This window comes from Ranitomeya variabilis, chromosome 8 (genome assembly GCF_051348905.1).
Source record: "Ranitomeya variabilis isolate aRanVar5 chromosome 8, aRanVar5.hap1, whole genome shotgun sequence".
Lineage (NCBI taxonomy): Eukaryota > Metazoa > Chordata > Amphibia > Anura > Dendrobatidae > Ranitomeya > Ranitomeya variabilis.
In genome coordinates this window covers 15,842,968-15,856,348 of record NC_135239.1, presented here as the reverse complement: position 1 = coordinate 15,856,348, position 13,381 = coordinate 15,842,968, and the positions used below count along the sequence as shown (strand labels likewise).

The window sequence follows — 13,381 nt, the reverse complement described above, 5'->3', positions numbered from 1 at the left end:
CCGTCTAAAATTCTGTCGCTCGCTCCTGGACAGAATTCTATCACACTGCATACTTTCTGGCGTCTTTTCCATAGACACCGCCAGATGGTGCACCGGTTTGCGCTCCCGCAGACGCCTATCAATCTGAATAGCCATTGTCATGGACTCATTCAGACCTGCAGGCACAGGGAACCCCACCATAACATCCTTAACGGCATCAGAGAGACCTTCTCTGAAAGTTGCCGCCAAGGCGCACTCATTCCACTGAGTAAGCACAGACCATTTACGGAATTTTTGGCAGAAAACTTCAGCTTCATCTTGCCCCTGAGATAGTGCCATCAAAGTTTTTTCTGCCTGAAGTTCCAAATGAGGTTCCTCATAAAGCAAGCCCAAGGCCAGAAAAAACGCATCCACATCGCGTAACGCAGGATCCCCTGCTGGCAATGAGAAGGCCCAATCTTGAGGGTCACCCCTGAGCAAGGAAATCACAATCCTAACCTGCTGAGCAGGGTCTCCAGCTGAACGAGACTTCAGGGACAAATAAAGCTTACAATTATTTCGGAAATTCTGGAAGCTAGCTCTATTCCCTGTGAAGAACTCCGGCAAAGGAATTCTCGGCTCAGATACCGGAGCATGTACCACAAAATCTTGTAAATTTTGTACTTTCGTGATGAGATTATTCAAACCCGCAGTTACACTCTGGAGATCCATGATTGTCAGGTGCACACAGAGCCATACAGAGATTAGGAGGAGAGAGAGAAAAAAGACTGCAGCAAGGCAGACTGGAGGAAAAAAAAAAAAAAAAAAAAAATTCCAGCAGACTTCTTATAACTCTCCTTTCTCAACCTGGGTCTTTAACACTTTAGCTGGCCGGTCAAACTGTCATGATCTCTGCAGGCAGAGATCATAGCAAGCCTATAGAGGGACAAGCTCTCGGAAGATGGAACTATACTGACCATGAACTAAGCCTGCCGCGCAACTAGAAATAGCCAGGTAGCATTTCCTATTTATCGCTAGATGCCCAGCTCTGGCCTAAGACCTAAATAGCTAGCAGAGGGAAATATAAGACCTGGCTCACCTCTAGAGAAATATTCCAAAGAAGACAGTAGCCCCCCACATATAATGACGGTGAGTTCAGATGAAACAACAAACGCAGCAGGAAAATAGTCTTAGCAAATTTGAGGTCCGCTTACTAGATAGCAGAAGACAGATAGTATACTTTCATGGTCAGCAGAAAAACACTAACAAAACACCATCCAGAGATTACCTTAAACTCTGGCATTAACTCATAACGCCAGAGTAGCAATCCCTGATCAACGAGAGCTTTCCAGACACAGTAACAAAACTTCAGCTGTGAACTGGAACAAATAGGCAAAACAAAACATGGACAAAAGTCCAACTTATCTAGTAGTTGTCTAGAAGCAGGAACAAGCACTGAGAGGCATCAGATAACATTGTTGACCGGCAAGAAACCACCAGAGAAATGAGCTTAAATAGCGACACCCACTACTGATGGAACCAGGTGAAACAGGAAAGAGGATGACAAGTCCAATTCCACAAGCGGCCACCGGGGGAGCCCAGAATCAAAATTCACAACAGATGCCACAATGGGTTTTTCCTGGGTCGTCTTGCATCATCTGATATTCTGAGATCTAGCCACAGATTTTGAATGATGTTCAGATCAGGGGACTGTGAGGGCCATTGTAAAACCTTCAGCTTGCTCCTTTTGAGGTTGCCTATTATGGATTTTGCCATGTGTTTAGGATCATTATCCATTTGTAGAAGCCATCCTTTTCCTCTTTTCACCTTCAGCTTTTTTACAGATGGTTTTATGTTTGCAATAAGAATTTCTTGATATTTAATTGAATCCATTCATCCCTATACCCATGAAACGTTCCCCGTGACATTGGCTGCAACACAACCCCAAAGCATGATTGATCCACCCCCATGCTTAATGGTTGGCGAGATGTTCTTTTCCTGAAATTATGTGTCCTTTTTTTCTCCACATAACTGTGATCATTGTGGCCAGACTTCTATTTTACTTCATCAGTCCACAGGACTTGTTTTCAAAATGCATCAGGCTTGTTTAGATCTTTTTTTGCATAATTCTGACGCTGAATTTTATGGTGAGGACGCATGAGAGGTTTTCTTCTGATGACTCTTCCGTGAAGGCCATATTTGTGCAGGTGTCTCTGAACAGTAGAACAAGGTACCACAACTCCAGAGTCTGCTAAATCTTTCTGAAGGTCTTTTGCAGTCACGCAGGGGTTCTGATTTGCCTCTTTAGCAATCCTATGAGCAGTTCTGTTACATATGCTTATTTTGCACAATTATTTAATCAGGACTAGTGTTGAGCGATACCGTCCGATACTTGAAAGTATCGGTATCGGAAAGTATCGGCCGATACCGGCAAAGTATCGGATCTCGCCGATACCGATACCCGATACTAATACAAGTCAATGGGACTCAAGTATTGGAAGGTATCCCTGATGGTTCCCAGGGTCTGAAGGAGAGGAAACTCTCCTTCAGGCCCTGGGATCCATATGAATGTGTAAAATAAAGAATTAAAATAAAAAATATTGATATACTCACCTCTCCGACGCAGCCTGGACCTTACCGCTGTGAACCGGCAGCCTTCTTTGCTTAAAATGAGCGCTTCAGTACCTTCCATGACGTCACGGCTTCTGATTGGTCACGTGGCGGTCACATGAGCGGCACGCGACCAATCAGAAGCCATGACGTCATGGAAGGTGCTGAACGCGCTCATTTTAAGCAAAGCAGGCTGCCGGTTACTACCAGGGCGCGTCAGAGGGTGAGTATATCCCTATTTTTTATTTTAATTCTTTATTTTTTACATGGATATGGATCCCAGGGCCTGAAGGAGAGTTTCCTCTCCTTCAGACCCTGGGAACCATACACTGGGAACTTCCGATTCCGATTCTCGATACCACAAAAGTATCGGATCTCGGTATCGGAATTCCGATACCGCAAGTATCGGCCGATACCCGATACTTGCGGTATCGGAATGCTCAACACTAATCAGGACCCTTTACCAGATGCGTTCCTCTTAATGAAAAAATGTCATGATATTTTCATAAAAAATGTAGTGGTTTATTGGATTGTCCACAGATAAACCACATTGCAGCAAAACATAAAATAGGTGAAATAGTTACGAACAGATTGTCCATTTGTTCCTCATTTTTCCCGAGATGGAAAAAAGCGTCTGTCTGTCGTAGTAGAAGTCATCATGGCTACCAGTTGTTCATTCCTTCTGTAAGTTGTCTGAAGTTCATGGAGAATGATGGAGAAGGCAGGAGGTGACAGCCCCACGTGACACCCCCTCCACCTCCTAAGAGCTGTGATTATATATGTATCCCATAGAGCACGTGTTCTCTCTATATGGTGTTGATTTTACTCTGGGCTAAGTATACAGAAATAACTCATGTAATGTCAGCAAGAGGCAATGTGCTCAGTACAGAATTGAGAATAAGAATAAGTAAATTAATAACTAATATTTAACAAGTGCTCCCTGAAATTTTGCTTGGTCTTCCAGACATTATTTTAACCTCTACTGTTCCTGTTAACTGTGATTTCTTAATTACATTTCGAACTGGGTAAAGATCAATAATTGTGATGATAAAAACAGATTTACTTTTTACCAGCTCTAAAAGTTCTGAGGCTGAGCCGGCACATTAGATCATAGTTGATGGAAATGACCAACAGTTGTCTGCATTGATGGAATGAACGGTCCTGTGTTACAACTGATGAACGACCAATCATTTCTAATCATAACTTTTATATTTTTCAGTCTACATAGACGTATGAGGGTTTTGTTTTGCAGGTTGAGGTGTAGCCACCATTTACTTTACCATATAACTTACTGAAAAATGGGCAAAAATTCCAGTTGGGGCTCATGATGAAAAATAAACCTACAGATCATTGATTTTTAGGTTTTCAAAATACGATGTTAATTGTGCTCTAAAAATTAACTGGTGACATGATTTTCCAAGTCAGGGCTATTACAAACTTATACTTTTTTATTATTGTTATTTAGTATTTAAAGAGGACCGTTCACTAAATATTTCATGGACACGTGATGAAATAGAAGCTGCAGAGATTAATAGAACATTTTTTTTTGTTTTATTTTCCTCTCTCTCTGTTGTAGAGATATTAACAATCAAAATATTCGGCATCCAATTAGTTAACTTTTGTTAACGTTCCAGTGGGTGTTCTCAGTGTTTTCACTGGGGGGGGAGTGTACTTCTTCCCTCTGCATGATGTTGCCCAATGATAAGGAGACAGCAACACACTGGAGAAAGAAGAACACGCCCCCACATTAAATTAGAGCAAGTTATGGTTTTTGGAAGGAGGGGAGGAAGGAAGAAAAGTGCAAAAAAAGAAAAATTGCTGCAGTGTAAAGGAGCTAAGATTCAGCACTTGTAAGACTTTTAATAATGACTTAGGCATAGGCAATATCAATTTTTGTAATGATGATTAAGGGACTTGTCTGGGGTTGGAAAAAAAAAAAGGTTCCACTTTCATTTTGTTTTCTAGAAACAGTGCCAGTCGTATCTATACGCTTATTTTATTATTGCAGTATGCAAAAATATACATTAGACTAAACTGCAACATGTTGGAAATGAAATGTGGACTTTCCATTGGTAATTGCAAAACCTTAATGGACCCTTGTAAGCCCCTATTATTCACTTACCTCCAGCTTAACCCAACAGAAAAGTCTATTCTCAGAAGGAAGGCTGCAAATTCTTTCCTTCTCGTTTTGAGGCTTATGATTCATCTAAGCAAGAAATGACTAAAACTGCAGCAATGATTTACTGTTGGCACCAGTAGACATTAGCTTGCATCTGATGGAATGTAGTAGGTGACATTATACATCTAACTTTGAAAAATTGACATACCATTTTTTCCATTTTCTTGTTATCCTTCATTTCTAAATCCAGGTTGAAATCAATCTGAAGAGATACCCAACGCCGTACCCAGAAGATCTAAAAAGTATGGTGAAGTCTGTTCAGAACATGGTCGGGAAAGGAAGTCACAGCTCTTCTCTGGAAAACTCCATCCCTACACCAACTGCAGAGCAGAATCTCAAGGAAAAATATGAACATAAGTGGCCAATGTCGACAAAAGACATGAAGTCTGAGGTGATTAAAAAATATCTTCTGTATTAAATGCCTGACCAACGTGGTGCACCTATGAATCCAGTGATAGGCCCTGAAGATAGTGTGCCAACGTGGCCAAGCCAACGAGCGACCAAGTATCCAGTTTTCTATAAAGATTTTACATGATGTCATCTTTTTATTCAAAGAGTAAAAATAGAAAATACACCGGCGCTCCAAAAGTTCTTGGATATAGGAGTGGGGGAAGCTGCTGGTGCCTAGACAGCTACTGCGTCAAGCCTGTCAGATATATACAAAAGAGGGTGAAACTAGGAATTAGGTCACCGCGCTACCTATCTCCTAAATAATGAATATAAGAAGCTGCAAGGTACCCACAAAAGGGTTAAAATAAGGCACTTACCAATTGTTTGAAGTGCCAGAAAACTTTGGACTGCGGGCGTTTAGTGGAGCGCTGCAGAGATGAAGATGATTGCTCCTTCCGTGAGTCCAAGATGAGGAAGCCCGGACGGTAGCGTGAGGTGGCAGACCCAGGGGGGAGCGTCCTCCCTGTGGGCGCCAAGCTGCTGCGTGCACGCCAAGAGTGTGAACAAGCGGCGTCCTGGCCAGGGGCGCCGTTACACTGCAGCGAGGAATAGGGGGGCGTGGTCTGGGTGACGTCACCCGGAGCTACAAAAAAATTGGAGCAGAAGACGGATGCCGAACAGGGCCTCTATTGCCTACGCGTTTCGAAGGTCACCGGACCTTCTTCGCCAGGACGCCGCTTGTTCACACTCTTGGCGTGCACGCAGCAGCTTGGCGCCCACAGGGAGGACGCTCCCCCCTGGGTCTGCCACCTCACGCTACCGTCTGGACTTCCTCATCTTGGACCCACGGAAGGAGCAATCATCTTCATCTCTGCAGCGCTCCACTAAACGCCCGCAGTCCAAAGTTTTCTGGCACTTCAAACAATTGGTAAGTGCCTTATTTTAACCCTTTTGTGGGTACCTTGCAGCTTCTTATCTTTTTATTCAACTTTTTGACAAACGTTAATGTTGACTACACTTGGCAATAAAATGCAAATTTAATTTTTAATTGTTTGACTATATTTTTAGGTTTCAAATCGGGAACATAAAGAATTTCAAAAGACCCAGATATCTGACGCTGGGAATATCAGAAGTTATTCCCTAGAAGTTCCAAAGAGAAAGGAGAAGGAAGAGCATTCAGAAAGATCAGAGGTACCACCCTTCACCTGAGTAATGGTCCAGACTATAAGGCTACGTTGAGACTTGTTTTTATAAAACATGGAAAAAGATGTTGTGACTCTACTTACAAAAAAGTACACTGCGGCCACAACGTGTGAATGCAGACTAAGTATGAATTGGAGATTAAAACGTCTGAACTCATCACTTTTAATTGTTATTATGACTTAACAGGTTTGTTTTTTTTACAAGAGGGCAATCTATTCCTTATTCAGTCTTATATTTTCGGTGTTTGATTTTAGTGTAAGAAAAATTCTTTATAACTTCTGCCAATTGTTGCTTGGACTTAATGTCAGGTGGTTGCCCCACATAGAGCACTTTGCCCTTTCATGATCTATTTTTGCTTTTCAGGAGCCCTTTGTACATCGTCCGACTGAAATGCGAATGGCTGAACTGCGTCCATCATTGATCGAGACCCCACTGTATCCACCAAAACTGGTGCTACTGGGAAAAGATAAGAAAGGTAGATTTATGATATGACTTTATTTAGGATACATCCAGGGGCATAATTATAGTGGGTGCAGGGCTTGCAGTCATCCCTGGAGTCTAATGGGCCAAGAAAGTCCCTTTGGACCATATGAGAAAACCAATAGTATTAATAACCCATTTTAGTCAGGGGTCCCGTTGAAGAGTTTGCACTGAGGCCTACAAGCGTCTTGCCATGCCACTGGGTACATCGCTGATGTCTAATTCAGAGGTACCCGTTAGTTTGGTCAAAATCCATGTACAGTCAGTTTGTTTAATGGAACCTTAAATTTCGGAAACTTGACTATTGGTGCCCAAGTGTGTGCGACACATTTTGGTGAATTGTTTTTCAGCAGGATTGGCCAACAGTCTAATATTTATGGTATTAACCCCACACTCACATGACTTCAGCAATCATAAACTACGAAGGATCGGGCAGGTTGGATTAAGGCTTGTCCAATACTTTACTTTCACAGATAAGCTGCTGTGGGGTCATTTGCTTGTCCCCATTAAAATAAACATGGCTACGTATTTTGAGTTCACCTTGCAGTTTTATGGAGTCAGGAAAAATAACCATTGGACAAAAGAGTGTTAGGTCGGTTCACATTACGTCTTGGTTCCCGTTCACAACTTCCTTTCCATTTTTTTAAGCAGCCAGACTAAAGCCCACAATAAAGCCATTGACTTCTACTCTGTTACGGGATTTCTGAGTACCATTATACCACATTGTTGGTATCATATTCAGACAGAAACCACCACCTAGGTCATAAACGAGGAACAAGACGAGGTTTGAACCCAGACTTACAATTATTTTATGTGCATGGCCAGGTTTACATTTATGACAGATTTCAGAAATGGTGACATCCATTTATTGGTGCTTGTCCCCAGTTTTCCCAGTGGTGTCTCACGACATATATATCGACTGTAGAGGAGGCTTTTAATGGCATTTCACAATGAGAGGTTCCCAAAAACTGTCTGACGCTGCCTCACTACACTTAATTTTTGTATCTACAGAGTCCACAGATGAGTCGGAGATGGATAAGCACCATCATAACAGTGTGTCATCAGGGACCTATTCCGACTACTCACCTTCCCAAGCTTCTTCCGGATCATCTAATGCGCGTGTGAAAGTGCAGATTACAGCTAAGGAGGCTGTAAATAGCTCATTGTGGGGTAACAGGTCTGTCAAATTCTCAGCTACACCTACTGATGTGGGCACAATCATAGCCCAGAGCGGGTATATACCAATGGGCAGTGATGGAATGGATCCAGAATTGTCATTAATCCCTTAACGACGTAGCCTGGGAGACATCGATTTTTCACTTTTGATCTCCACTCTCAAAATACTCAATTTTTTCTGTTGATATATCTTCACGAGGGCTTGTATTTTTGCAGAACAGATTCTATATTTCAAAAGCATAATTTTGTTATACATATAACTTTGGGATTGGAACCAGCTCTGACCCTGCTGTTATAGCAGGTGACCCTGCTCTAATGGATGGGATTGCAAGCAGCTCTGATCCTGGCTGTTAGATCAGGCGACCCTGCTGTAACAGCTGGGATTGGAAGTAGCGCTGATCTTTGCTGTTATAGCATGTGACCCTACTCTAAACAGATGGGATTGCAAGCAGCTCTGATCCCGTCTGTTAGATCAGGCGACCCTGCTGTAACAGCTGGGATTGGAAGTAGCTCTCATCCCGTCTGTTAGATCAGGCGACCCTGCTGTAACAGCTGGGATTGGAAGTAGCTCTGATCCTGGCTGTTAGATCAGGCGACCCTGCTGTAACAGCTGGGATCGGAAGTAGCTCTGATCCCGTCTGTTAGATCAGGCGACCCTGCTGTAACAGCCGGGATTGGAAGTAGCTCTGATCCCGTCTGTTAGATCAGGCGACCCTGCTGTAACAGCCGGGATTGGAAGTAGCTCTGATCCTGGCTGTTAGATCAGGCGACCCTGCTGTAACAGCTGGGATTGGAAGTAGCTCTGATCCTGGCTGTTAGATCAGGCGACCCTGCTGTAACAGCCGGGATTGGAAGTAGCTCTGATCCTGGCTGTTAGATCAGGCGACCCTGCTGTAACAGCTGGGATTGGAAGTAGCTCTGATCCTGGCTGTTAGATCAGGCGACCCTGCTGTAACAGCCGGGATTGGAAGTAGCTCTGATCCTGGCTGTTAGATCAGGCGACCCTGCTGTAACAGCCGGGATTGGAAGTAGCTCTGATCCTGGCTGTTAGATCAGGCGACCCTGCTGTAACAGCCGGGATTGGAAGTAGCTCTGATCCTGGCTGTTAGATCAGGTGACCCTGCTGTAACAGCCGGGATTGGAAGTAGCTCTGATCCTGGCTGTTAGATCAGGCGACCCTGCTGTAACAGCCGGGATTGGAAGTAGCTCTGATACTGGCTGTTAGATCAGGCGATCCTGCTGTAACAGCCGGGATTGGAAGTAGCTCTGATCCTGGCTGTTAGATCAGGCGACCCTGCTGTAACAGCTGGGATTGCAACCAGCTCTGATCCTGGCCAGACAGGAGTGGACAATCAGCTGTGGATGGCAGGGGCTCAGCTCCTACTCTGATGGCATACAAGTACTATAAATGGATGGCAGCTCAAGCATATTACGGTACCTCCCACCCTAAATATAATGTGTTCCACCAGTGCCTCTCACTTCTGCATCAGGAGGTGAGCGGTATTGATGAGGCCTGTCGTTTTTGCACCATTTGCTCTTCCTATTGCATGAAGCAAGAAACAGCTGGGACTGGAATTATCTCTGATCCTGTTCGCCAGAATGGACAACCTGCTGTGGATGACTAGGGCTCAGCTGCGTAGCCTGCACCATGCAAGTTTCTTAAATTTATGTCAGCTCACGATAAACACCTCTCACCCACACCTTGGTTGCTCCAGGGCCTCTCACTTCCAGATTGGGAGGTAAGCACAGATCAGATTTTTCATCAGGTATGATTAGATATGGTGCAGGCATAGTATTCTAATGAAAAGGCCAGGAGTATGATACCTGCTGCCTATACTAAAGTTAAGCAAAATTATTCACAGGATATCAGTAGCGAGTGGCCACTGTATCACGGGTCTGCAAACCTGCTCCGACCTGCCGGCATCCACAGCACCTCTTATGATTAGCAAAGATCGATGCTAAGCATGCATCCTGTATTAATAAATAGGACAGGGGCACAATATCCTGGCCATCACCGGTCAATGGGATGGCATTAGTGCTGCTCAGCTGCGGGAGAGGTGAGTGATGCTGTAGCAATCATTTAAATAGATTGTGCAGAGCAGGAGGAAGTTTAAGCTACAATATCAGATAAGGCCATAAAGACAAGAGTGGTGCTGTTTTTTGGAAGAAAAAACCCAAAGGACAGTATTCTCTGTGGTCAAGATGGTGCAAGTTGGGTCTGACTTTCTGGTTACAATAATACACAATGGGAACTGATTTTTTTTTTTCTGTGTTTTTGCAGACTGACTCAGTCCTTTCCACAACCCCTTGAAACAAAGCCATTGCTGAGCCAGCGGGAGACAGCTCCTATAGGAAATCTTCAGCAGCGCAATGACCGCCAGAACCTCAATGACTCATTCACCGAAAACTGGAACAACAGTTCGCACTATGACAACACCGGATTCGTGGCCGAAGAAAATGCAGTGGAGAATGCAGGAGGTAACCCAATGCTGTCTTCAAAATCAAGAAGCACATCCTCACATGGAAGGCGGCCATTAATCAGGCAAGATCGAATTATTGGAATACCACTGGAGTTGGAGCAGCCATTACAGAGAAACTCTCAAGAAGCAGATGTTTCACCAAGCAATCCTTGGCAAAATTGGACTCGGACTCCCAGTCCATTTGAAGACAGGACAGCATTTCCTTCAAAACTTGAAACCACCCCCGTCAATAGTCCATTGCCGGAACGGAAAGAACATAAGCCACAGTCATTAGAAAATCCAAGCACATTCTCTTCAGGCCCATCGTGGGAGTTTCATGACACCAGCTCTAACCGGAACATGGGAAATGTATTTCCACATAGCCATTGCCGTCCTGAGTCTGCCAAAAATACCATATCCATGAGCAAAAGTACCGAAAGACTCTCACCGTTAATGAAGGACTTGAAGACTGGCAGGTTCAAAAAGTCTCAGAGTATAGATGAAATAGATATCGGGGCATTCAAAGTGTACAACATCCCCTTACAAAACTATGATCCAAGAAACATCATGCACGGAAGCCATGCCAGACCAGACTTGGGTATGATGCAAGAGCAAAGTATGTCTCGTAGTCAGTCAGTGCCAATGCTCGATGATGAGATGTTGGGCTACGGAACCAGCAGAGGGCAGCAACAGAAGCCCACCACCAAGAAAGTCTACCAGTTTGACCAAAGTTTTAACCCAACGGGTGCAGTCGAAGTAAAACCAGAGAAGAGAGTACCACCTCCATTTTCATACAACCCTGACTACTCCTCTCAGCAAACAAAGAGCATGGCAAAAGATCTGATCAGCCCCAGAGCCTACAGAGGATACCCACCCATGGAACAGATGTTTTCCTTTTCTCAACCTTCAGTCAATGAAGACTCAATTCCTCCTCAGTTTACAAATCAAGGATCAAGGCCAGGATTCTTGAAAAGGGCAGACTCTTTGGCAAGTGCCACGGAGATGCAAATGTATAGAAGGGTGAGCGAGCCACATGAACTTCCACAGACTGACCGGTATGGCAGGCCTCCATTCCTTGGGGCTATTGAACGACAAAGCAGCATGTCAGTGGCCGAATCTCAGTTTCTAAAAAGAAATGGTCGTTATGAAGATGATCACAGCTCCTATCCAGACATGAAGTCTCAAGGAAGCAGCTATCAAGTCAAAACTCTCACGCAAAGACGGCCATTGTCTGCAAGGAGCTATAGCACTGAGACCTATGGGACTGCTCAGACCCGTCCGGTTTCTGCTAGGCCAACCATGGCAGCGTTGCTTGAAAAAATACCATCTGATTACAACTTGGTTAACTATGGTGACAAGACCTCCGACAGCGACATGAAGAGCAGACAGAATCAGGGAAAAGTAGACGATAGCTGTAATAAAATGCCGCCAGACTGGAGGCAGCAACTGCTCAGACACATAGAAGCTAGAAGACTGGACAGGGTATGTCTAATTAATGGAACTTATTCATATTTTTGCCTGTTCGTTATCAAGATATTTCTTAACTTGTAAAAGCCAACAAAGTGTTGTCGTATACAAATAGGGGGTCACAAAATCCTCAAGGGGAATAATGCATTAGTGAGCATGTGCGGCCACTGGTTCATTAATTACTATACGAGTGGTGGTCGCACATTCTCACTAATACTTCATTCACATAAAGGACTTTAGGACCCCCATTCTCAAGACAAATGTAATTTCGAATAGCCAGAACCCCAGAAATCAGACATTTATCATCTGGATTATGGATAGGCACTCAATGTTATTTATGAACAATCCCTTTAAATCGTTATTCACATCTTTCTAGTTGCTGAGGCTCCAATTTCTGGTTCCCCGCTCTGCTGTCTGTACTATTGTCTATGGCAGCCCTATAAACAATGAATAGAGAGGTGGTGCTCATGCTGGCACTGCTCCATTCTAATGTTCTTGGGTTTAATGGGTCCGTAATGGTCAGACCCTAGCGATCAGTAAACTAAAACCAATCGTATGGAAAGGTGAAAATTTTGCAATTTGGGAACTAACCGTTTCAATAATTACTCTTTAATAACATTCAGGCTTAAGTTATTGATTATTTTGGTGGAATCGACTAGAAATCCAGTGGCAATAGACTCATGTAATTGTTCTTTCCAGGGGAACTTCAGACTCACTTTGTGCATTTTTTTTGTTTTCCTAAAGTTGGATGGTGTCTGAGACTCCTAAATGCCATTGAATACTCCTATGTTATGGTGATAAATGGCAGTCAAGTAACTTTATAGTCAGTAGTTATTTTATATACAAGGGAAACATTAAGATTGGCCAAACTTCAGGAAACTTTTTCGAAAAAGTTTTTCTTGGAGATTTGTTTTTTGTCTCTTTTATTAGTGTTGCACTATTTTCACACTTTTGAAATGCATCCGTTATATCACAAGGTCGATTATATATTATACTGTTAATCCTGGAATTATAACGTATAGGCAGCAAATAGTGGCCATCATATTTTTTTGGTTGGATTAGGGAAGAGAACATATGAACACCAGGGACAGGATGCCATAGTGGGAAATTACTCCTTGTCTTCCATGGCTGAAGGACAGTCATGTCAACCACTAAAGGTACCGTCACACTAAACGATATCGCTAGCAATCCGTGACGTTGCAGCGTCCTGGATAGCGATATCGTTGTGTTTGACACGCAACAGCGATCAGGATCCTGCTGTGATATCGCTGGTCATTGCTGAAAGTTCAGAACTTTATTTGGTCGTCAGACCGGCGTGTATCGTTGTGTTTGACAGCAAAAGCAACGATACCAGCGATGTTTTACAATGGTAACCAGGGTAAATATCGGGTTACTAAGCGCAGGGCCGCGCTTAGTAACCCGATGTTTACCCTGGTTACCAGTGTAAAATGTAAAATAA

The 13,381-nt window shown here is 43.6% G+C and overlaps 1 protein-coding gene across 17 annotated transcripts in view; it reads left to right on the top strand.

Annotated features, from left to right (window-relative positions):
• Window positions 1-13,381, top strand: part of LRRC7 (leucine rich repeat containing 7) — a 358,992-nt gene that overhangs the window by 295,938 nt on the left and 49,673 nt on the right. For all 17 annotated transcript variants that reach the window (XM_077276763.1, XM_077276762.1, XM_077276750.1 and 14 more), the window contains 5 exons: window positions 4,938-5,138; window positions 6,206-6,328; window positions 6,704-6,815; window positions 7,832-7,997; window positions 10,278-11,937. In XM_077276763.1, the coding sequence (XP_077132878.1) occupies window positions 4,938-5,138; window positions 6,206-6,328; window positions 6,704-6,815; window positions 7,832-7,997; window positions 10,278-11,937 (2,262 nt within the window). The remainder of the gene's footprint in view (window positions 1-4,937; window positions 5,139-6,205; window positions 6,329-6,703; window positions 6,816-7,831; window positions 7,998-10,277; window positions 11,938-13,381) is intronic.